Source organism: Vipera ursinii, assembly GCF_947247035.1.
Source record: "Vipera ursinii genome assembly, chromosome: 10".
Classification (NCBI taxonomy): domain Eukaryota; kingdom Metazoa; phylum Chordata; class Lepidosauria; order Squamata; family Viperidae; genus Vipera; species Vipera ursinii.
The window spans coordinates 4,632,271-4,653,925 of record NC_139520.1 but is presented as its reverse complement, the minus strand read 5'-3'; the positions used below and the strand labels follow the sequence as shown (position 1 = coordinate 4,653,925).

The 21,655-nt window shown below is 46.5% G+C and overlaps 2 protein-coding genes across 3 annotated transcripts in view; one reads left to right on the top strand and one right to left on the bottom strand.

Moving 5' to 3' along the window:
- The window catches only part of BCAR1 (BCAR1 scaffold protein, Cas family member), a 63,188-nt gene extending 57,731 nt beyond the window's left edge, over positions 1-5,457 (top strand). For both annotated transcript variants that reach the window (XM_083370669.1, XM_083370668.1), the window contains 2 exons: positions 3,242-3,331; positions 4,645-5,457. In XM_083370669.1, coding sequence (XP_083226795.1) covers positions 3,242-3,331; positions 4,645-5,163 — 609 coding nt within the window. In that variant the 3' untranslated portion in view covers positions 5,164-5,457. The remainder of the gene's footprint in view (positions 1-3,241; positions 3,332-4,644) is intronic.
- A 3,943-nt stretch (positions 5,458-9,400) lies between these two features.
- On the bottom strand, positions 9,401-20,159 carry LOC310644913 (chymotrypsinogen A-like; the record flags this gene model as incomplete). The annotated part of the gene is made up of 7 exons (XM_083370247.1): positions 9,401-9,562; positions 11,464-11,597; positions 12,682-12,862; positions 13,716-13,794; positions 16,398-16,477; positions 17,947-18,050; positions 19,931-20,159. 7 exons carry the CDS (start codon positions 20,157-20,159, stop codon positions 9,401-9,403), a joined length of 969 nt encoding a protein of 322 aa, XP_083226373.1.
- Positions 20,160-21,655: the final 1,496 nt, after the last annotated feature.

Here is a 21,655-nt window from a genome sequence, read left to right as displayed (position 1 = left end):
CATAAAGTGAGGACCCAGATTGTTGGGGACAAATATGCTGCCTCTGTAAACCACTTAGGCAGGGCTGTAAAGTGCTGTGAAGCGCTGTATAAATCTACTGTGTTTCTCCAAATCTGAGACCCAACTGGAAAATTAAGCCCTAGCATGATTTTTCAGGACACTCATAATATAAGCCCCACCGCAAGAATAAGCTCCAGTTAAGATCATCAGCCAGACGGATGCATTTAATACCGTATTTCCCTCAAAATAAACCCTAACCAGAAATAAGCCCTAATGCATCTTTTGGAGCAAAAAATTAATATAAGACCCAGTCTTATTTTCGGGGAAACACAGTACGTGCTATTGCTATCTCAGAAAGGATCTGAGTGCTTGCATGGAGACCACAAAGAAGCCAGGTCTGTAGACTAGGAAGCTGAAAGCCTGTTCCAGAAGACAAGCTTCTTCCATAGCATTCCCGAGGAAACTACACCGAGATATCCATCCATTCACAGTTAAACGTATTGTGAAAACCTACTGACGATCTTATGATGTCTGAACCAGACTATGACATTAAGCCATAACGTGGCTGGTTTTTCTTGCATTTTAGGCAAATACAGTTTTGTTTCCAACTTGGAGTTAAGGATTTAGATCTTTGATGAACCTAATCCTTGATTCCTACTTCATAGGACCCAGATTGTTGGGGGCAATAAGCTGACTTTGTAATAATGCCGCTTGGGGACGTGTGTGAAAGCCCTAACAAGCAGGCATATACATAGAATGAAGGCTACTGCTAAGCTTGTAAGCCGCCCTGAGTCTTCGGAGAAGGGCGGGATATAAATGGAATTAAAATAAAATAAATAAATAAATAGCTGGCCTCTGCTGTTGAAAGACAAAAATGCTTGTTAGGATCAAGTTGGATCAATTGATTTTTATCCTTTCAACATGGGCTTCAAAGGCGTGTAGGAAAAAGAGATGAAATGGCAAAACCAAATCAAAAGCTTAAAAGGGGCAGGAAGTTAACGGTGTTATAAGTTTGGGAAATAGCTTTACATCAGAAGTGTTCGCCTTGTGTCAAAAGGTCGCATTGGTGCCTGATAATCCTGGAAAGGAATTCAGTCAATTGGACGTCACAACTGCGAGGAGTTACTTTGGGGATCCCTGGGGGTCTCTTGGGGCGGAAGGGGCACTAGTGCACCCACCATCTTGATATTTTTGACAACCCCCAGCATCATTACAGCTATCACCACCAATGGTGCTTTGAGACGACCTCCAAAGATGACTCCTAATGTATATCTGAGGACAATGATTTTCATAAAAACCTAAGTTTTGCTGGGAATTGTTTAAAGAGTAAACTATCTCAACGGGGCATTTGCGGCCTACTTCCTACTTAAGAAATTCTACATTTTTTTTGTTTATAATTTGTAAGTCATTCTTCAAAACCAGATTTCTCTTTTGCTAATCTATGCTTTGCTTATTCAGTCCAGTTTTCTGGATCTGCAGATGACGTTGAACCATAATCTAAGGACAAGTCCTGGATTTGCACAATAACTAGGCCAGGGGTCTTCAAACGTGGCCCTTTTATGACTTGTGGACTTCAACTCCCAGAATTCCTCAGGCAGGCAGGCTAGCTGAGGAATTCTGGGAGTCCACAAATCACAAAAGGGCCAAGTTTGAAAGGCCCCTGAACTAGGTTAAAGGGTGGCTGGATGTTTGATCATTCAGTATGACAAGGAAAACAAACCAGTACGTAGTTTCCAGAGATTGGTGGTCAACATTATGATTTTTAGTTTCCCAATTAACAGTAGGTTAATTTTAATCAGCCTCTGAAATCTCAGAGATGTATTTATTACCTCTTCCAAAAATGTCACAATCCAATTCGGATGCGATGTTAATTAAATTCAGATTAAAGGATATTCCATTTCTGATTTGCGCCTGGTCCATACCTGTGTCAGGCAATTAGTGATAGCTCTGATCCCCAAATGTGGGATGAGAAGATACTGGCTTAGTTTTATGTGTGAATATAATCAGTATGAATTTCTCTCGGAATGCACCCTTTCCATGGCCAGCTGCGGAATTCTGGAAGTTGAAGTCCGCACATCTTAATAGTGACCAAGGCTGAGAAACACAGCTCTAGAATTTAGATAATTTAAACTTTTAATGGCACAGAACAAGAAGAAGCTAATAACGATATTAACTATGATTTCTACAATGTTAATGTTGATAAGGGAAGCGGTGGCTCAGTGGGTTAGGACGCAGAGCTTGTCGATCAGAAGGTCGGCAGTTTGGCGGGTCGAATCCCGAGTGCCACGTAACAGAGTGAGCGCCTGTTACTCTGCCAACCTAGCAGTTCGAAAGCACGTAAAAATGCAAACAGTAACAGTGTTCCGTGCACCTTTGGCATATAGTCATGCCGGCCACATGACCACGGAGATGTCCTCGGACAAGCGCTGGCTCTTCGGCTTTGAAACGGAGATGAGCACCGGCCCCTAGAGTCGGAAACGACTAGCACGCATGTGCGGGGGAACCTTTACCTTTACCTTTTAATGTTGATAAGCATAAAGTTGTTTATTGCAACGCTCAATTGAGGAGCAGAGGTAAAGATGCCAAGGCCTGGGTCTAGTTGCCCTTCACCCGCAGACACACCCTGGGAGACTTTGGGACAGTCTGTCTCTCTCTCCCCCCCATCTTTCTCCCCCCTTTCCCCCCTCCCCTCCTCCCTGCCTGAGTGGCCTAGCTGCTGAGTAAATAGGGATGTAGCCTGCCTTTTGCTCCGGAAGGAAAGGTGGGATTTACGTCTTGAAAGATGGGAAGGGTCTTCTCACCTACCTGCAGGATGCTGGCCTTCTCTTTGCACGAGGCCCTTTACTGGCTCTTCTGTCCAGGCGCCCCGTTTGTCCTCTCCTGGGGGGTCTTTGGGACGTGGCCTGAGGAACTGCCCGGAGGTCTGCAGGTGGGGCCAGGCTGCTTGAACTCCGGGGGTCCCTCTCAGTAGAGGTGGGCGATTAATTTTCCCAAGGGGGACAGCTGAGGGTGCCAGCCAACTGGAGGAACAAGCCGGAACCGTCTTCTTCTCCCACGCTCTGTGGCACGCTTATTGGCATTTGACTTCTCATTTCCAACTGACCTCAGGCCGGCCGGAGAGGGACAGCCAGAGGGCCAGAAGTGTCCGGGGTGTGTGTGGGGTGGGGGTGGGGGGCTGTAAAATGCTCGGGTCTGCTCTGGAGGCATCTTCCACTAACCTCTTTCCTTGTGTCTCAACTAGGGGAAAGAGGAGTTTGAGAAGACCCAGAAAGAGCTGCTGGAACGAGGCAACATCATGCGACAAGGCAAAGGACAGCTGGAGCAGCAGCAGGTCCGTGGGGAAAATGCCTGCCTGTCTCCCTCTCTCTTCCTCTCCCTCTCCCTCACCCTTTCTCCTCCCCTCCCTCTTTTCCCTCCTTCTCCCTCTCCCTCCCTCTCCCTCCCTCTCTCTTCCTCTCCCTCACCCTTTCTCCTCCTCTCCCTCCCTCTCTCTTCCCCTCCCCCTCCCTCCCTCTCCTCTCCCTCTCTCTTCCCCTCCCCCTCCCTCCCTCTCCCTCTCTCTCACACACATTCACCTCAAGCTTACCGCCATCTCCTGTAACTCACAACCATCCTGTTAAGTCTTTGCCTGTTTTGTGGCGAGACCAAAAAAAGAACGTGATTTGTGTTACTTCTGTTGCAATTCTTTTTAAACAAGTAGTCCTGAACTTATGACTGTTCAAAGTTACAACGGATTTCAAAAAAGGCCACTGATGGCCCATCCTCAAATTCACAGTGGCTGCCCACCCCACTTAAGTCCCATTGTCACATTTTGGGTGCTCGACAACTGACTCACATTTACGATTGGTTGGAGCGGTCGTGTGGTGCCTCAGTTTAGGATTGCAGTGACTTACAACCAAAATTCTGGGTTGTGTTTGTAAGTCGGGGACTACCTGTATTTATGTAAGAGCTTGACCTATTTCCAGAACAATAAGTGGGGGGTTGTTGCGTAGCCTTCTTTAAATGTGTGAGAAATATGTCTGGTCAGCCTAATCTGCAGGAATCCTCATGCCACTCTGTGAGTTTGTCAATTGGCAGTTTTATAATTATCATCAGTTATGGCATCTCCTGCCTTTCTAACCTCTGCTAGCTGAGGTCAGTTAAAATACCATATGCACAAGGATCATAAGGATCAACTTAACTTCTGAATGGAGCGATAATTGCAGCTTTTACAGCCAGGGAGTGGAGAGGTGGGGGACTGGTGTTTCTTTAGGCCTGCAGTCAACCCAGGTTGGTTTTCATCTTTGTGACAAGGTTCCAAATGACAAACCCAACCAAGCAAACACCTTCAAGATGCTCCAATCTCTTAATGTAAAACTTTATTGAGTGCATCACTGCAGCACTAATGAAAGCAAAACCAGCTCTGGCCAGACCCCATTGCCCAATCAAGTAGAAAAATATTGTTATGAGAAAGCTTCTCTAGGTCTGGCCAGACATCTGGTGTAACGTCCTTGAGTCTCACGGTCTGGCTTCTTAATCTTTGAAGTCTGCATTCCAAACCTCTCCCCTCCCCGCAAGTTTGTTGGCAACCCGAGAAGTCATATATATCTGTTGCACCAGCAAAGCTGTACTTCCAAACTTGATACTTTGCCCTTCTGCCCACAGCTGAAGCAATTTGAGCGACTGGAACAGGAGGTCACCCGCCCTATCGACAATGACCTGTCCAACTGGACACCCCCACAACACTACCCCCACGTGCGGGGGGTCGGCACAGCCCTGGGCCCCTCCGACCGGCAGCTGCTGCTCTTCTACCTGGAACAGTGCGAGGCCAACCTCACGACATTGACCAACGCCGTGGACGCCTTCTTCACCGCCGTGAACACCAATCAGCCGCCCAAGATCTTTGTGGCGCACAGCAAGTTCGTCATCCTGAGCGCCCACAAGTTGGTCTTCATCGGGGACACCCTGTCTCGCCAGGCCAAGGCCCAGGAGGTCCGCCAGAAGGTCACCCATTACAGCAACCTTCTCTGCGACCTACTCAAGGAGATCGTGGCCAGCACCAAGGCAGCCGCCCTCCAGTACCCATCTCCGGCTGCTGCCAAAGACATGGTGGAGCGGGTTCACGAGCTGGCAAACAGCACTCAGCAATTCCGGATGATCTTGGGGCAACTGGCCGCCCTGTGAAGAAGCAGAGAAGTTCTTGGATGAGTGAATGGACTGTAAATATTTTGTCCAGTTTACCTGCCCGCTGAAATACTGCCCTAGAGGAAGAGAGGGGGGGGCACTCCTTCCTTGGTGGACACAGGCCACGTCAGTCCTGGATCCTTGACCCCCCCGCCACCCCCCCAAGTCTTGCTGCAACCAAGAAGACAGCCTCGTCCCTTGCAGCGATTGTAGAGGACAAATAATTATATTTTCCTGTTTGATTCCAGAACTGTTTGGCTAATGATCGCTATTTAAATCAAATAAAGAAACTTGCAATCCAGTCTATGTGGGACCTAAGAGAGAGTCTTCTCCGTGGCGCATGTGTGAATGTGAAAGAGAGGTGGTGGCTGTTGACCTGTCTGCCCCCAGTTTGAGTTTGCCCGAGTGATTGGGAGGAGGCGGAGTGTCCCTTCAGCTTTTTTGGGCTGATATTGGCGGTCGGCAGCTTCTTTCCATGGGCCTCCTGGCTTGGAGAAGACAAAGCCAGCAGTCTCGGTGCTTGGACATTTCTGCCAAGGTTTCAGAGCATTTTCTCCCATTTCATCCAGGCTTTAAACCACCACCACCCTTTGATGTAAAACCAGCTTTCTGTCCCGTCCCCCGTCCCCCCGAATTGAAGCATTTGCAATACTTAAAAAAAGGATTTTTGGCTCTACTGGAGCAAAGCCAACCATTTAGCACCCTAGCAGAATGGGTTCCTTCAGGAAAAGGCGGCCTTGGTGTGCTTGTCCTGGAAGGGAAACCATGCGCAAGAGTATTAGGCACTGAAAAGCTTTCGCAGAATCTATATACTACTAAAGCTGTTGTTAACATAATCCTTAAATGATAGATCTTGAAATGATCGCTTGAAATGACAGATCATAAGGCGACAATTTTTGAACCAAGGTACCTGAAATGGGCTAACTTACAGAATATGTCCAAAATCCAGGACTCCCATGGGAATGGAATTTGGGAAAGATGTGACTGCTTTCACCAGGGCTACTGGCTGCTGCTGCTGCTGTGGTCACATGGTCTTCATTTTCAACTTTCTGTGACAGTTTCCCAGCCAGTCTGGCAATCCCTCACTCCCTTCCCCATTCAACAGCACCACCCACCTGTCTGCTGGGAAGGGAAGGGAGATTTCTGTTGTTCTGCAGATTTCCCACAAGGAAATCTTTAAAAATGGGCATCCTGTTAGGAAGTTGGAAGTTGCTCCTGCTTTTTTTGCCTGATTATAGTAATTCTGTTTCTCTGTTTGGATGAGGAACTGTCACCCAAATGGCAACCTAATGGGACAGTTTGTCTAGGGCAGGGGTAGGCAACCTTGGCTCTTTTATGACTCGTGGACTTCAACTCCCAGAATTCCTGAGCCGGCTGGCTCAGGAATTCTGGGAGTTGAAGTCCACGAGTCATAAAAGAGCCAAGGTTGCCTACCCCTGGTCTAGGGTTCCATTAAGAATGTCAACTCTTCTGTTTACCTCTCTTGATGCCTGAGAATGACCTGTTGCAGGGCATAAAAGAAAGTTGTGGGGGAGGGCAGGATGAAGAATTCCCCTGAATTCTTTCGTTAATGCAAAGGTGCCTCTGCCTCTTTCATCCTAGGAAAAAGTAGTTGACTTGGAGAGCTATTAAGGTCTAGTTCCCTGCAACTGATATTAGATGCAGGAATCCACATTCAGGCACCTTGGATGGAGAACTGTCCATTTTCTGCTAGACTACGTTCTCCGCTGAAGAAGGCTCTCCATCTTCCTGGGTCATTGGCTCTGTTTAGCCACAATCTGCCTTGTTGCAATTCAGACATCTTTTCTCAAGATTATATATTATACAATCGTATATATTATATATTCCCAGTTTTGTCCATCTCTGGACAAAATTTTCTTTGTGGCAGCCCCTCAAATATTGGAAGATACTATCATGTCATCCCCCTAGTCCTTCTTTTCACTAGACTACACATATGACACACTAGACGTTTTGTCCATCTGGACAAAGGGATTTTCTGTAGGCATCTTTAATTGTTGTCTTATTGATTGCACTGATCTGTTCCTCTGGACCCACTTCTCTTAACCTTGAAGGTTTAAGGTGAATTCCACTCCTTTGCATAGCTTGAACATCTGGAGGGAGATTTTGCTGTAGCCAGTCATGGTCAGGAAGTCTACTAGCTCAGCCCAGACCTCTTTCAGGCAGAGCTGTCCATATTGTAGAGCTGGGCAAAAAACAACAACAAACCAGCCCTGAAGAAAATTTACCTCCTTTGATCTGGTTGTGCCACTTGCCGTGCTAGAAATGGCCTTCCCGAAACAGCCGGGCCAGTGATCCTGACAGCCCATCCAGCTGAAGCTGGAGGACCAGGAGTTGCTTGAAAATGAGCAATTCTGATGATACTTCTGGCTCAAATTCAGGGGGTTTTTTTGTGAGTGGCTGAGTTTCCTGTGACTTCAGCTGTGCTAAAAAATTTTTTTCCAAGTTCCCCTCTCAGAAAGTCCAGTGGAAACAAACCCATTGTCCACTGTTAGAAAAATCATTGTTTTCCAGCTGATTATGAGTTTACCAATCTGTTCCTTTTAAAGTGCATAACTGAATGCAATTTCCTGTTCACCAGGACTATGTAATAGTCCTCACAAGATTGAAATCCCAAAGGCCAGAATGGAAAGCAGCCATTTCTTTGATAATCACCTGGTTTAACCCCGAGAATGCCTGGAGAGAGGAATGATCCAAGGTATCTTTTTGTGACCTGACCATCAGCGGTCTTTCTACCAAGTTGCCCGGTTTCAACCTGCCTCGCTCTGTCTGGTAGAAATTTAACAGATTGAAGTGTGATATTTCGGTGGGGATGGAAAAATTCCCCTTGCTGCGATTGCGGTGCTGATATGAACGATTGATTTGATTTGATTTGATTAAATTTATATGCCGCCCTTCTCCCTGAGGACTCAGGGCAGCTCACAACCGTAAAAATTAAAAAAACATAAAGTAAAAAATTTAAAAAAGAATTAAGCAATAGATGCAATAAATACAAGACAATTTAACCCAGTAAAAAGCCTAATTAAAAAACGTAGTCAGTCCAGGGCCGCTTGTTGGAACAACCAGGTCTTCAGGTCACGGCGGAAGGACCGAATATATATTGAATATATATTGTGCAAGATTGCCCATGATGTGCCTTCTCTTGTTCCCTAAAACACAGGTCTTAAAAGTTGCCAAGGTTGGGGAGTCCTGGCTTAGGCCATGTGATCAAACTCCAGGCGCTTGACAACAAGCATGTATTTTTTAAGGTTGTAACATCCTGGGGTCACGCCGTCACCATGGTCAACCTTTCTAGCTGGCTTCCAATAGTCAAAGTCAATAGGGGATGCTGGATTCGCTTAATGACAGGGTGATTCAGTTCAGACTTAAGAACTGCCTTGCTTATCAGTGGAGATTCTGGTCCCAATCGTGATCGTAAATCTAGCACCACCTGTATGGAAGATCCATCGTTCTTATTGTTTCTCAACCGTGGCAACTTTAAGATGGTGAGATCTTCAGCTTCTAGAAATCCCCCACCCGGGGGGGGGGGCGCAAGGCTGCCTGGGGAATTCTGGGAGTTGAAGTCCACCCATCTTAAAGTAGCCAAGTTTGAGAAACAATGCTCTATACCAGGGGTAGGCAACCTCGGCTCTTTTATGACTCATGGACTTCAACTCCCAGAATTCCCCAGGCAGCTATGCTGACTCAGGAATTCTGGGAGTTGAAGTCCATGAGTCATAAAAGAGCCGAGGTTGCCTACCCTTGCTCTATACCATCAGCACAGGAGCTGAGTGGATAATGGGGCCGAGATTTCCTGTGCTAAACAAACATCTGCTTTTCAAAATCAGCAAGTCCACAATCCAAGATTAGGAGGAGCACGATAGGAGCGGTCCACATTTCGGTTCTGATCTAGCATACGGCCGTATGAGAAGGCTATGGGGGAGAGGAATCTTGGAGAGGAAGATGAATGAAGACCCAGTGGGAGTGCAGACTGGCCTCTCAAAGCCACAGCGGTGACACGTTGCCGCTCCTGAAGACTCAAAGTGGTCTACAAAACCCAAAGATCAAAGTACCTGTAGTTTTATGTTCTGGCTTATGTTCAGGATTTATTTAAGTGCCCCTTCCCCAGAGAGATCCTTCTGTGTTGGGTGGGCTGCCCATAAGCAAGACAAGGACGAGGCTCAAGGGAAAAACAGCTTTAATGCATTCATTGCCGCCTCTCCTCCCAGGTTCAGACAATTCAGTTATTGGCCATGGTGCTCTCCAGCCAGTCACGCAAGACACTGACCCGAGCATAGACACCTGGTGTGGTGACCGAGCAGTAGCCGCTGCCCCAGGAAACGCTGCCCACCAGCTTCCAAATGTTGCCATTCTGACACACCAGAGGTCCGCCAGAGTCACCCTGCAGATGGCAAAAACAAAAAGTATTTGAGTTCCCTGAAGACCCCACTTTTTGCTATCATGCAGAAATTTAGGGGTGTGATTGGCCCCAATTTTTCCCACTCAGCGGCTGGAAATGAAAGTATCTTCCAGCTTTGTGTTGTGATTCCTTGCCAGCCGGTAGGTCCGGCAACTGAGTCTGAGGACTCAGAGGAGTAGGAGGAGGGTCCTGGAGTGACATTAAAGTCAGAGGAAGGCTCTGAGGAGCTCCAAGACTTACAGTCGGATGAGGAGCCTGGCCCCTCTACTCATGCTCAGGCTGAGACACAGCTGTGCTGCCAGTCTGAGTTGGACAGTGATGAAGCACAGCTGGGAGAAATCCAGGATGCATGAAAGCGCAGGCAAGAGAAGCGAGTAGGACAGAGGAATGCAATGGGGTGGCTCCAAAGGCAAAGGAGAAGGCATTAGGAAGCCACGTCTTGGCTGAATTATAAAAGGGAAGGTGTGAGAGGTGCTGGTTGCCGAAGGCAACCATTCGTGTTGAGGATCGAGTTTCTGTGGTCTGTGTTTGTTTGCCTTGGACATTGACTCAGGTCTGTGAGAATAAAAGGGGTTGTTTTTTTTTCTTGCGGTTCCTGCCTGTTTCTTGGAAGAGGGGTTTCTCCTTGTGAGCAGAACAAGGACTCACATAGGCTGGGACAGAACAGTTTGGCTGAAATGTGGGCTTAAAGCAGGTTCGGCTTTAAGAACCAAGTTAATGAAAAACCGAACGGCTGCCACCCGCTAAGCTTGTCCAGTGTTAACCTGGTTAGTTTCTATGTGGCTTGTGTAAACCAGCCCTCTTTGGTAATTTATCATGCAATATCTTGAATAACCAAGAAACTGGGGTGAATGATTAAGTGTGTTACTACTGGTGTGGTTTTTTTTAAGTCATCCAACTTCAACCTGGGAAAAATGGTAAATCCCAGCTCATCCAATGCGACTGGCTCCCCACAAAATGTTGGGTGAACCTTAGTCCGTAGCCTGGATTAAAAGCTAGTTTCCTATAAAGTACCAAGTCCAAGGAAATAGTAGAGCTGCTATATTTGGGTTGTAATCCTCCAAATGTCCACTAGAGGGCAGCAAAGGATTAGAGTTGTCTAGATCAGCGGTTCTCAGTGTGGCCTACAGACCCCCCTGGGGAGCCATGATGTTGTCACAGGAGGTCCATGAAGGCTTGAAGAAACATTATGATTGAAATCTTGCAGGTCCGTGGCCATGGTCTGTGGCCACAAAAGGTATTTAAAGGGGCGGGGTGTGCTGGTGAAGAAAAGGTTGAGAACTACTAGTCTAGATCAGTTTTAAGATACTTGGACTGCAGCCTGGGGCATTCTGGAACATGAAGTCCATACATCTTAAAGCTGATCTGGACAACGCCAATCCTCTGCTGCCCTCTAGTGGACATTTGGAGGATTACAGTCCAAATACAGCAGCTGTACTATTTCCTGAAGTTGAAACTCAAATACTTTGGCCACCTAAGGAGAAGGAAGGACTCACTGGAGAAGAGTCTAATGCTGGGAAAGGTTGAGGGCAAGAGAAGAAGAAGGGGACGACAGAGAAGGAGGTGGCTGGATGGAGTCACTGAAGCGGCAGGCATGAGCTTAAATGGACTCCAGAAGATGGTAGAGGACAGGAAGGCCTGGAGGAACGTTGTCCATAGGGTCGCGATGGGTCAGACACGACTTCACAACTAACAACAACAACAACAATTTCCTTTGACTTGGTACTTAATAGGAAACTAGTTTTTAATCCAAGCTGAAATATAGCAGCTTCTTAAAGCTGACGGGGTTGAGAAGCACCGGTTTAAATTTTTGCAACCCCAGTAAGAGTAGCCTAAAAAATGGGGATAAGCAAATGGAGGAGATTTGGGGTTGGGGAGCTCACCATACATGAAGAAGAACCTGCCCCACCCGCGCAGATCATCGAATCAGAGATTTGGTCGCCCCAAAATTCCATGCACTGCTCATTGGACAGGAGAGGCAGGGCTGTTTGTTGCAACTTGCTCGGGGTGTCGAAAGCTGCAAGAGAAAAGATTAAATCAGCAGGCAGAAGGTTTCCTGTGCAAAGGATCTGATCCATCTTTGGCTGCTCTCTGGCCTCCCCCAAGCTCAGAACTTGTCCCAGAAGGCTAGTCAGCTGCACTGTGTTACGTTTTTCTTAGCCCTTCCCCCAGATCCCTGTTTGCATTATGCTGGAGACACAACAACACACCTTGGGCCTATTGTTGCAGCCTGCAGTGGACAAGAGAGAAATCCGCTTTTCTTCCTGTTTCTCCCTGGCTTCCCTTCCTCTGTTATTTCCCTTCAGCCGAACGTCAAATGTAATGTTTTCAGGGCAGGATTTAAGTTTTCGTAATCCAGTGCCATGCAGAAAATAACAACTTCATTGTTGAGTTGATGATTTTGGCTAGAAAAAACCACTCTTCTCTTCTCTTCTCTTCTCTTCTCTTCTCTTCTCTTCTCTTCTCTTCTCTTCTCTTCTCCTGTCTTCTCTCTTTTCTTTGCCACTGCCCTCTCCTCACCACTCCCCTCCTTCTTCTCCCCTCTATTCTTCTGTCTCACTTTCACCTCTTCCCTTCCCTTGGCACTCTGGTGCCACCTACTCCCTCAGGTTGTACAATACACCTGCAAACTCCTTGGTGAAGTGTAAGAAGAAGCCCTCAGCTTTCCTTCCCTAACTGGGAGCAGAGATCCCTTCTCTGGATCCTGGAGATCCTGGCTGCTAGGAGGAATCGGTGGTCTCAAGACAGAGGAGTTTGTGGGACTGAGGGATGCTGAGCTTCTTAGTTTGATGTCTTCAATTCTCCAAATTATGGTTTGTGTTGCAGAGATATTATGTGCTGTGCTGCCTGGTCCCACTGCAGTTATGCATAAAATAAAGCTCCAGCTGACTTACATGGACCCAATGAACCTTTCTCGGGAGCAGAAGAAGCTCTTCCAGATTTAGTCCATCCCAGGTCTGGCCATGTTTTGGACCAAACTAGTTAGACCAACCCTCTTTTCACTGCTTCCCTACTGGATCAACGTATTTGTTCTTCTGCACACTAGTCTCAGTCCAAAGCAGAAGGAAGGAGCAGATAGCCAAGATTCCTCTCAGACCCACCATTGTAGCGTGTCTTGCCCCAGCCAGTGGTGACACAAAGGTCTCCACTCTGGAACGAGTCTGAGGCATCTGTCAGGCACACAGGAGACACTGTCTCACTGAAGACGGCGGGGGTGGCCAGCTTGATGAGGGCGATGTCGTTGGTGAGTTGTGCGGAGTCCCAGTCAGGGTGGATAATGAACTGGTGGGAGAAGAGAGAAGCTGTTAAGGCTGCATTATGTCCCTCCTGACTTATCGTTGCTTATACGTTTCCCCATCACCCTTTGCCAGCCTTTTGATTTCCAGGTCAGGAAATCAAAGTTATGAATGCTAATACTATTTTTGGTATAAAGTTATAGTAACAGAAGATAGAATAACAGAGTTGGAACAGACTTTGGGTTGGGGGGTGTCTCCTACTCCAACTACCTGCTCAAGCAGGAGACCCCATGCCATTCAAGACAAATGACTGTGTAATCTCTTCTTGCAACCATTTCTTCCTATGTTTTAGTCCCCTAATCATCTTGGTTGTTCTTCTCTGCATCCTTTCTAGAGTCTCAACATCTTTTTTGTATCAGGATGACCAAACTGGATACAATATTCTAAATATGGTCTTAATAAGTCTTTATAAAGCGGTACTAATCCTTCACGTGATTTTGATTCTGTGCCTCTGTTTATACAACCCAGGATTGTATTAGCTTTTTTGGCTGCTGCCACACACTTCTGGTTCATGGTTAAGGGATTGTCCACTAGGACTCCAAGGTCCCTCTCACAGTTACTGTTTTTGAGCCAGGACTTATCTGTTCATTTGGTTTTTCTTGCCTAAGTGTAAGACTTTGCTTTTCTCCACATTGAAACTCATTTTGTTGGATAGGGCCCATTGTTCAAGTTTGTCAAGATCCTTTTGGATCCTGAGTTTGTCTTCTGGGGTGTTGGCTACTCCTGCCAGCTTGGTGTCCTCTGCAAACTTGATGAGTTGCCCTTCAATTCCCTCATCTAAGTCCTTGATGAAGATATGGAAGAGTCCTGGGCCTAAGACATCTGGTGACTTCACCCACCTTCTGAACAGCCAGCCTCTGTATGTCTTCTTCAGGAGAGCTGCGGTCAAATTCTCCAAGTACCACAACATCCTTGGTCCTGTGGAAGGCAAACAAAAAGTGAATGCTGGGCGCACATCAAGAAAGCATGGGCACAGCACGGCTTGGTATCAAGCTGCAGAAGTGGGTAGGTGACCTCAACCTCCCAGAATAGGGAATATAAAATTATGGCTGAAATCTCAGAGGGAAATCTTTCAGAAGATTTCCTTTGCAGGCTGTGGAGCGGTTTGGATTTAATGGAAGACCTTCTAAGATGCTGATGCCCGGCTGTGGATGATGGGATCACCACACAATTTAAAACTGATTTCACCTTTGCCCTGACACTGGGAAAACTGGAATTACAGACAGTCCTTGATTTACGACCCCAATTGAGCCCAAAAGTTATGTTGCTAAGTGAGACATTTATTGAGTTTTGCCCTACTTTACAACTTTCCTTGCCACGGTTGTTAAGTCAATCGCTGCAGTTGTTAAGTTAATAACACGGTCACTAGGTGAACTATTGTGGGTCGAGGACTACCTGTATTACTACCCACTTAAAGATCAAGAGTGATCTTTTTTTGTTTTTAACCAAATGCCTGAACAAACATTACAGAATTTTTCCTGTTCTTCGCCCAAACCCATCTTCCTTTTCTCTCTTGCTTTAGCCGGAGGTAGTCTAGGAAGCCCGCCCATTCTCCAAAATAAGATATTCTTTATTCTTAATATTAAAAAGAGGCAGGATACAGTGTTTCCCCTGAAGGAGCAGAGGAGAGACATCTTCTTAAAGGAGAAAGCAGCCCCAGTCTTAGTGCCTCAAGAAGAAACCTGAATGGACTAGTGTTGAGGAATGGGGATTTTGTAATCCATTCAGAAAGACTGGGCTATATACTATTCATAAACAAAGAACAGCCAGAAACCCTAAATCAGCAACACAATAGGCAAGGCCAAACTGACAAGATTCACTCAGACCAGGGGTAGGCAACCTTTGCTCTTTTATGACTCGTGGACTTCAACTCCCAGAATTCCTGAGCCAGCCATGCTGGGGGGGAAAGGGAGAGGTTTCCAAGCTGAGCCATGCTGGCTCAGGAATTCTGGGAGTTGAAGTCCACAAGTCATAAAAGAGCCAAGGTGGCCTACCCCTGGCCTAGGCCTAGGCCGCTTTATGACTCGTGGACTTCAACTCCCAGAATTCCTGAGCCAGCCATGCTGAGGGAAAAGGGAGAGGTTTCCACGCTGAGCCATGCTGGCTCAGGAATTCTGGGAATTGAAGTCCATGAGTCATAAAAGAGCCAAGGTTGCCTACCCCTGGCCTAGGCCACTTTATGACTCGTGGACTTCAACTCCCAGAATTCCTGAGCCAGCCATGCTGGGGGGAAAGGGAGAGGTTTCCAAGCTGAGCCATGCTGGCTCAGGAATTCTGGGAATTGAAGTCCATGAGTCATAAAAGAGCCAAGGTTGCCTACCCCTGGCCTAGGCCACTTTATGACTCGTGGACTTCAACTCCCAGAATTCCTGAGCCAGCCATGCTGGGGGGAAAGGGAGAGGTTTCCAAGCTGAGCCATGCTGGCTCAGGAATTCTGGGAGTTGAAGTCCACGACTCATAAAAGAGCCAAGGTTGCCTACCCCTGGCTCAGACAAACAAAACTCCTACGCTTTGCATTTTCCCTCTTGCCTGCAGAGCCAACCTTGACCCCTAAGAATCTGGCAACAGTCATTAGAATACTAAAAAAAACGACACAGTCAAGCACAGGTCAAATCACAAGAATGTATTAAAAAAATCCACCTAACTCTCAACTCCATTCTGTCAGCTGTCCCAGAACTGCATGCTGTTGTCGGTTCTGCTAATCAATAGACAGAGACCTTCTTTCCTTGCAGCCAGCCTCCATTTTATTTTTCAGCGTCTTTCTCCCAGCTTGGAACCGGACTTGATTTTTCTTCCCACAGTAGCTAATGCATGTTATTGCCCCAAATACCTCCCCTACAAGCTCCACTGCCTGTTGTAATTGAAGGATCGGATGAAAGACTGTAGGCCCTGGGGATCAGAGGAAGGGTCCTATGTGGAGATAGGACCCAGGTGTGGTTGTGATGGACACGGGAGTGAGGAAGATAAATTCTGAGAAGAAACATCTTAAACTCTTAAACAACTTTTCTTTTAACAGCTTCCCCCCCCCCTTCTGCTCACTGAGGGTTTTGCAGACAAGTTTGCTAACAGGGGGGCTGCGAGGGATGGGGTGTGCAGGGACAATGAAGCCAGACAGATTCACAGGTTTAACCACTTAGCCAGGATGCTGTGCTTCATTTACAAGAAATGGTAACAACCACATAGCTGGCCCAGGAAACTAGAATCTTTAGGGAGCTGCAATCCCGGTAACCAACCAATATTCTATGTTATGCATGTATGATCAGGGGGAGGGAAAAGGGATGTGTTGGGTGGGCAGAAGGGTGTATGAAAATCACCCTTGATTACAAAAAACGGCTGTAAAACTGTAAACGGGGCCTCGGTAGCTTTCAAAGCCGGGCTGACTTACATCTTTGGTCCCAAACTAAAAGTCTGTTTTCCCATAGCTTGAGTTTGGTGTAATTAATTGGCTTCGACACCAAGCTAAGACCCAGTTTGGGGAACAAGATAATCTCCCCACAGCAAGGAAGAAGATGGGTACTCACGTCACCCCACAATGGGCAGCTGTCACCACCCAGTTCTCGTTAATCAGAGACCCTCCGCAGAAGTGCCAGCCGCTTGCCGCCTGTCCAGAAAGCCAACACAAAGAAAATGTGAGACCCACAGAGCCCACGTCAGGTTGTAGTTGGCAAGAGACACTCACCGTGTGGCCCTAGGGAGCTATTCTGAACTAAACAAGGCCATAATGGATCCAGTACTTTGAGCCTCCTGTTCAAGTCCTTCTGAAACAGGTAATCTGACACCCCCCCCGGCCCAGGATTTCATTGCAGGGGTCAGAAAGCCCTTATCCCCAACGGGGTTCAGAATCAGGCCTAGACAATTTCATAATCTTTTCTAGTCAGTTTCATAATCTCTTCATAATGTCTCTTCCACTTTCTTCCAGGGATATCCCCAAAATAGGGTTAAAAAAAACCAGTTAAGATGGCCACAGCGAAACAATCCTAGCTCTGACCATGAAGCACATAAAAAAATGAGGAAATCTTCCATCACATCATTCTGTTTTTTTCCCCCACCACGTTCTGCAGACATCTCTGTCAGCTACGTAGATTGGAGCTTGTTCCTAAGGCTTATGCAAGGCACCTGCATCTTTGCCTACAAGACAGGGGCAGATGCCCTAGTTCTTTGCCGGGCTCTGAAGGGGCCTCTTGACTGGTTCAGAGATTCAAGCGATGCTCTTGAGGAGCTTGCTTGCTGCTTCTGCTCTGCTGAAGGGATCCCGTGAGACATTCATGATCTTCTCAGGGATCCTGTGAGACATTCGTGGACAATTGCAGGAGAATCAGGACCTTGCAGAAGCAGAGCTGAGCCCTTGGATTCCAGCACTCCAGGGAAAAAAGAAAATAAAAATTCAGGGGTGCCAGGTCGCCCTCCAACTGATGGGAAATTTCACACACACACACACACACAAATAACATAGCCTTTTTTAAAAAAAAAAAGTACCGGTAATAATTTCCTGGTTTTGTCTTTCCTTAGGCAAGAACTGTGTATGAGATGTCCACGAAAAGCAAAAGATCACACTATTGCAGCTGCCATTGTGGCATTTCTGACCACCTGCCACATGATATCCTTGCATGGGTATTTTTTGGGGGTGGTGGGGGGTGGTGAGAGGGAATGTGAAATAGGCTGCACAGAACATCAAGCCCTGCCCCCCCCGGGTGCTTTAATCTGTGATTAAAATAAAATCAGAAGGGAAAGTGGGGAGACCATATGGAAGAAGGAAACGGAAGAGAATGCCATCTGGAGGCCTCGTAAAATGTTGTGCAGAAGGTGTGCCAGTGATACAATAAAAGCTTCACGTGGAAATGCTTGGTGCTAAGTGTGTAGTAATTCATTTGCACTTGAAAGGGTGTGTGAGCAGAAGCCTTTTTCAAGCTTTAGCTCGGTGGCACGTGCATTCTGCGCATGGTCAGAGGCTCTGCAACCTCTTTAGTCAAGCCCTGCAACGTTGAGGAAGCCAGGCCACAGTTGGAAGCTTCTGGAAGAGAAAGCGTCAAGTAAGAGGCAAAGCAATCATTCCTTCCCCATGGCCATTACCTGTAAGGACACCTGCCAAGGCCACGATCCACGCAATGCATCCTCTCCATTGACGATCCGGGAGTAGCCTGTGATCACGGGCTTGATTGCAGGATCCCCGCAGGCTGCAAGCAACAGAAAAGATCAACGTTCCCAAATTCTGCAGTTTGCTTTGAGTTAGTGGCCATCAACATCGCCCTGGGAACGATACAGATGAAAACAGCCAGGAAGTTGGGGGGTCTCCAGATAAGGTTTCTCTTCCATTACTCAATATTGCATTGAAAATTTCTGCATGGCAGGTGAAGTTTTGTATGTGTGTGTGTGTGTGCGTGCGTGCGTGCATGCGTGCGTGGATGGTGAGTGGAGATTGCTGAGCAGAGGGTTTGACAAAAAGACCTCCAAGGTCCCTCCCAACTGTGTCATTCTGTTATTTTGAAAAAAGTGACTTGCAACTGATCCTCGCAGTTATGATGGACGCAGCATCTCCACAGCCCTGTGATCGAAATTTGGGCACTTGGCAGCTGGCATGTATTTACGACCGACGCAGAGTCCCATGATGGTGCCATCGCCATTTGCAATCTTCCCAGCCAGCCGATGACAAGTAAGGTCAATGGGGGAAGCTGCATTTGCTTAATGACCATGGCATAAACGGTCACAAAATCAGGGGCAAATCACTGGCCTAGGCAATGAGACTAACTCTAATGGCACTTCTAAGTTTTTGCCAGCTAGTTGGCCGGCCAAACCCTGGATAATTCAGCCAGGGCTGGGGATGACGTTCCCCAGCCCAGGGATTGTGGAAAAATTCACAAAGGGATACTTACGTGGTGGCAGAACAAAAGCAGCTGCGGCACTGAAAAATGCCAGGCAGGGTAAGAACCACAAAGCAGCCATGTTTGAACCTTCAGAGTCGGCACCTTAGTAGAAGGGAAGGTACAGATGCTGCTACCTTTATATGGTGTACGTGTGGGAAAAGTTTACAAAGGTTTGTATACCCAGCACACAACTTTCTGCTCAATTTTCCACCGCAGCCTGTGACACAGGGGTGGTCCAGGGCTCATACGTCCGTGGGAATGGACACACCGGTCTCTTGATAATACAGTCAATAATTGGCAGGAGCTTGTAATTGGCATATGAGGATATTGAGACATGAATAGAATAGAAGAAAGTAGAGTAGAGTAGAGTAGAGTAGAGTAGAGTAGAGTAGAGTAGAGTAGAGTAGAGTAGAGTAGAATAGAGTAGAATAGAATAGAATAGAATAGAATAGAATAGAATAGAATAGAATAGAATAGAATAGAATAGAATAGAATAGAATAGAATTTGGAATGGAATGGAATGGAATGGAATGGAATGGAATGGAATAGAATAGAAAATATGGAATAGAATAGAATAGAATAGAATAGAATAGAATAGAATAGAATTTGGAATGGAATGGAATGGAATGGAATGGAATAGAATAGAAAATATGGAATAGAATAGAATAGAATAGAATAGAATAGAATAGAATAGAATAGAATGGGACCTTGGAGATCTTCTAGTCCAGCCCCCTGCTCAAGCAGGAGAATCTCTACCATTTCAGACAAGTGACCATTCAGTCTCTTCTTGAAAGCCTCCAGTGATGAAGCACCCACAACCTCTGGTGGCAAGTCATTCCACTGGTTAATTGTCCTCACTGTCAGGAAGTTTCTCCTTAATTCCAGGTTGCATCTCTCTTTGATCAGTTTCTAACCACTGTTTCTTGTCCTAACCTCTGGTGCTTTGGAGAATAGTCTGACCCCCTCTTCTTTGTGGCAGCCCCTCAAATACTGGGATACTGCTATTGTGTTACCCCTGTTTCTTCTTTTCTTTAGACTAGCCAAACCTGCAGCTGTTCTTCATAGGTTTTAGTCTCCAGGCCTTTGATCATTTTAGTTAAGTTACATTTCTTGGCCACTGTCTTGGGGACTATCAGAAGGAGATATCTTTCCCTTTCTCTTGGGCCTTGCAAGGAGGAAGAGAAAGCAATCACAGCCATGTTGGTTTGTGGGTGGCGGGAAATTGAGAATCCACAGCTGGTCAATATTTTTATTAGGATTCTTCCCCAGCTCCCTGGGAGATTTCTGGGACTTCAACTTAGACTGGAAATGATAGACGTGGAAGACCTTCTGATCTTCCGACTGATGCACCCCGTGGTCGAACTCTAGTGCCCATAGATGGCATTCACTGTTAATATCACAGTAACCCCAACCGGTGCCCATAGGGGGTTCTTAGGCGTTTCTAGTGCAGCAGCCAAAGGGCCAATGCTCAGGAAGCCTGCAGAGTAGGGTCAGAAAAGTCAAGATGGCGGTGACAGTGGTGCAACTGAAAGTCTGCCTGATTTTTATGGATGCTTATTTTTATTTATTTGTATCCCACCCTTATTATTACTTTTACAAGCAACTCAAGAGGGCAAACATATCCAGCATACTTTCTCCGTCCTATTTTCCCCAGAACAACAACCCTGTGAGGTGGATCGGGCTGAGAGAGAGTGATTGGACCAAAGTCACCCAGCTGCCTTTCATGCCTAAGGTGGAACTAGAACTCACAGTCTCCTGGTTTCTAAGGGTATCAGAGGGACAGGCCAATGTTAGTTTCTCTTAGTATCTCACTTCTGCCAATCAGTCAGATTTGATTACCGTAATTGAACTGGAGACCTTTTTCTTTTTAACACGTTGCATCAAAAGTTGCGTATGTAGTATTTTAGTTTGCAATTTTCCAAAACGTTGCACCACGTACATAAAACTTACAGACTACTCCACCAACGTAATATATTTTGTCCATTTTTAAAAAATGCCGTTTTGCACTATTTCCATGTATATACAGGTAGTTGTCGGTTTACAACGGTCTATTTAGTTACCAAAGTTACAGAAAAGGGACTTATGACCATTTTTCACACTTATGACTGTCGCAGCATTCCGTGGTCCTATGATCAAAATTCAGATGCTTGGCAACTGATTCGTATTTATGACAGTTGCCGTGTCCCGGGGTCACGTGATCCCCTATTGTGACCTTCTCACAAGCAGTGTCAACGGAGAAGCCAGATTCACTTAACAACCGGGTTACTAACTTAACAATTGTAATGATTCACTTAACAACTGTTGCAAGAAAGGTCGTAAAACAGGGCAAAACTGAGTTAACAAATGCTTTGCATAGCAAGAGAAATTTTGGGCTCGATTCTGGTGGTAAGTTGAAGACTCCCTGTCATGAATAAGTAGGACGACAAAATTTATGGAAAAAGGGCCCATTTCAAATGATAGCTAAATTTCACGCAGTTGTGTGTTGGTTCCAAAGTGTTAAATTAGGTAAGCTTGCTTTTAAGCAGAAACTAAATCAGTGTTTTTCAACCTTGGCAATTTGAAGATGTGTGGACTTCAACTCCCAGAATTCCCCAGCCAGCATTGCAGGGTTGGCATGGAAGGCAATGACCTCCAGATCAGCTGTGAAATTCCACGAAGAGCACCTGCTTAGTAAAAGCTGTTTCTTGATGCCAGCTTGGTGACAGATGTTGACACTGGAAAGGGAGGCCTGTTATTGCCCAACCTGCTCCTCCAATGACAGGGTCACCTCAGAGGTTACCTGGCCTTCTCCACCCAACACACCTGTTTCATGCTGAAACGTTCACAGCTAAAGTGAACACCTGCTACTCTTATGCAAGGGGTTCTTCCTGCCAATAGCTGGAGATGGGCAGCCACCATTGCCAGCTATCCAGTCCCCT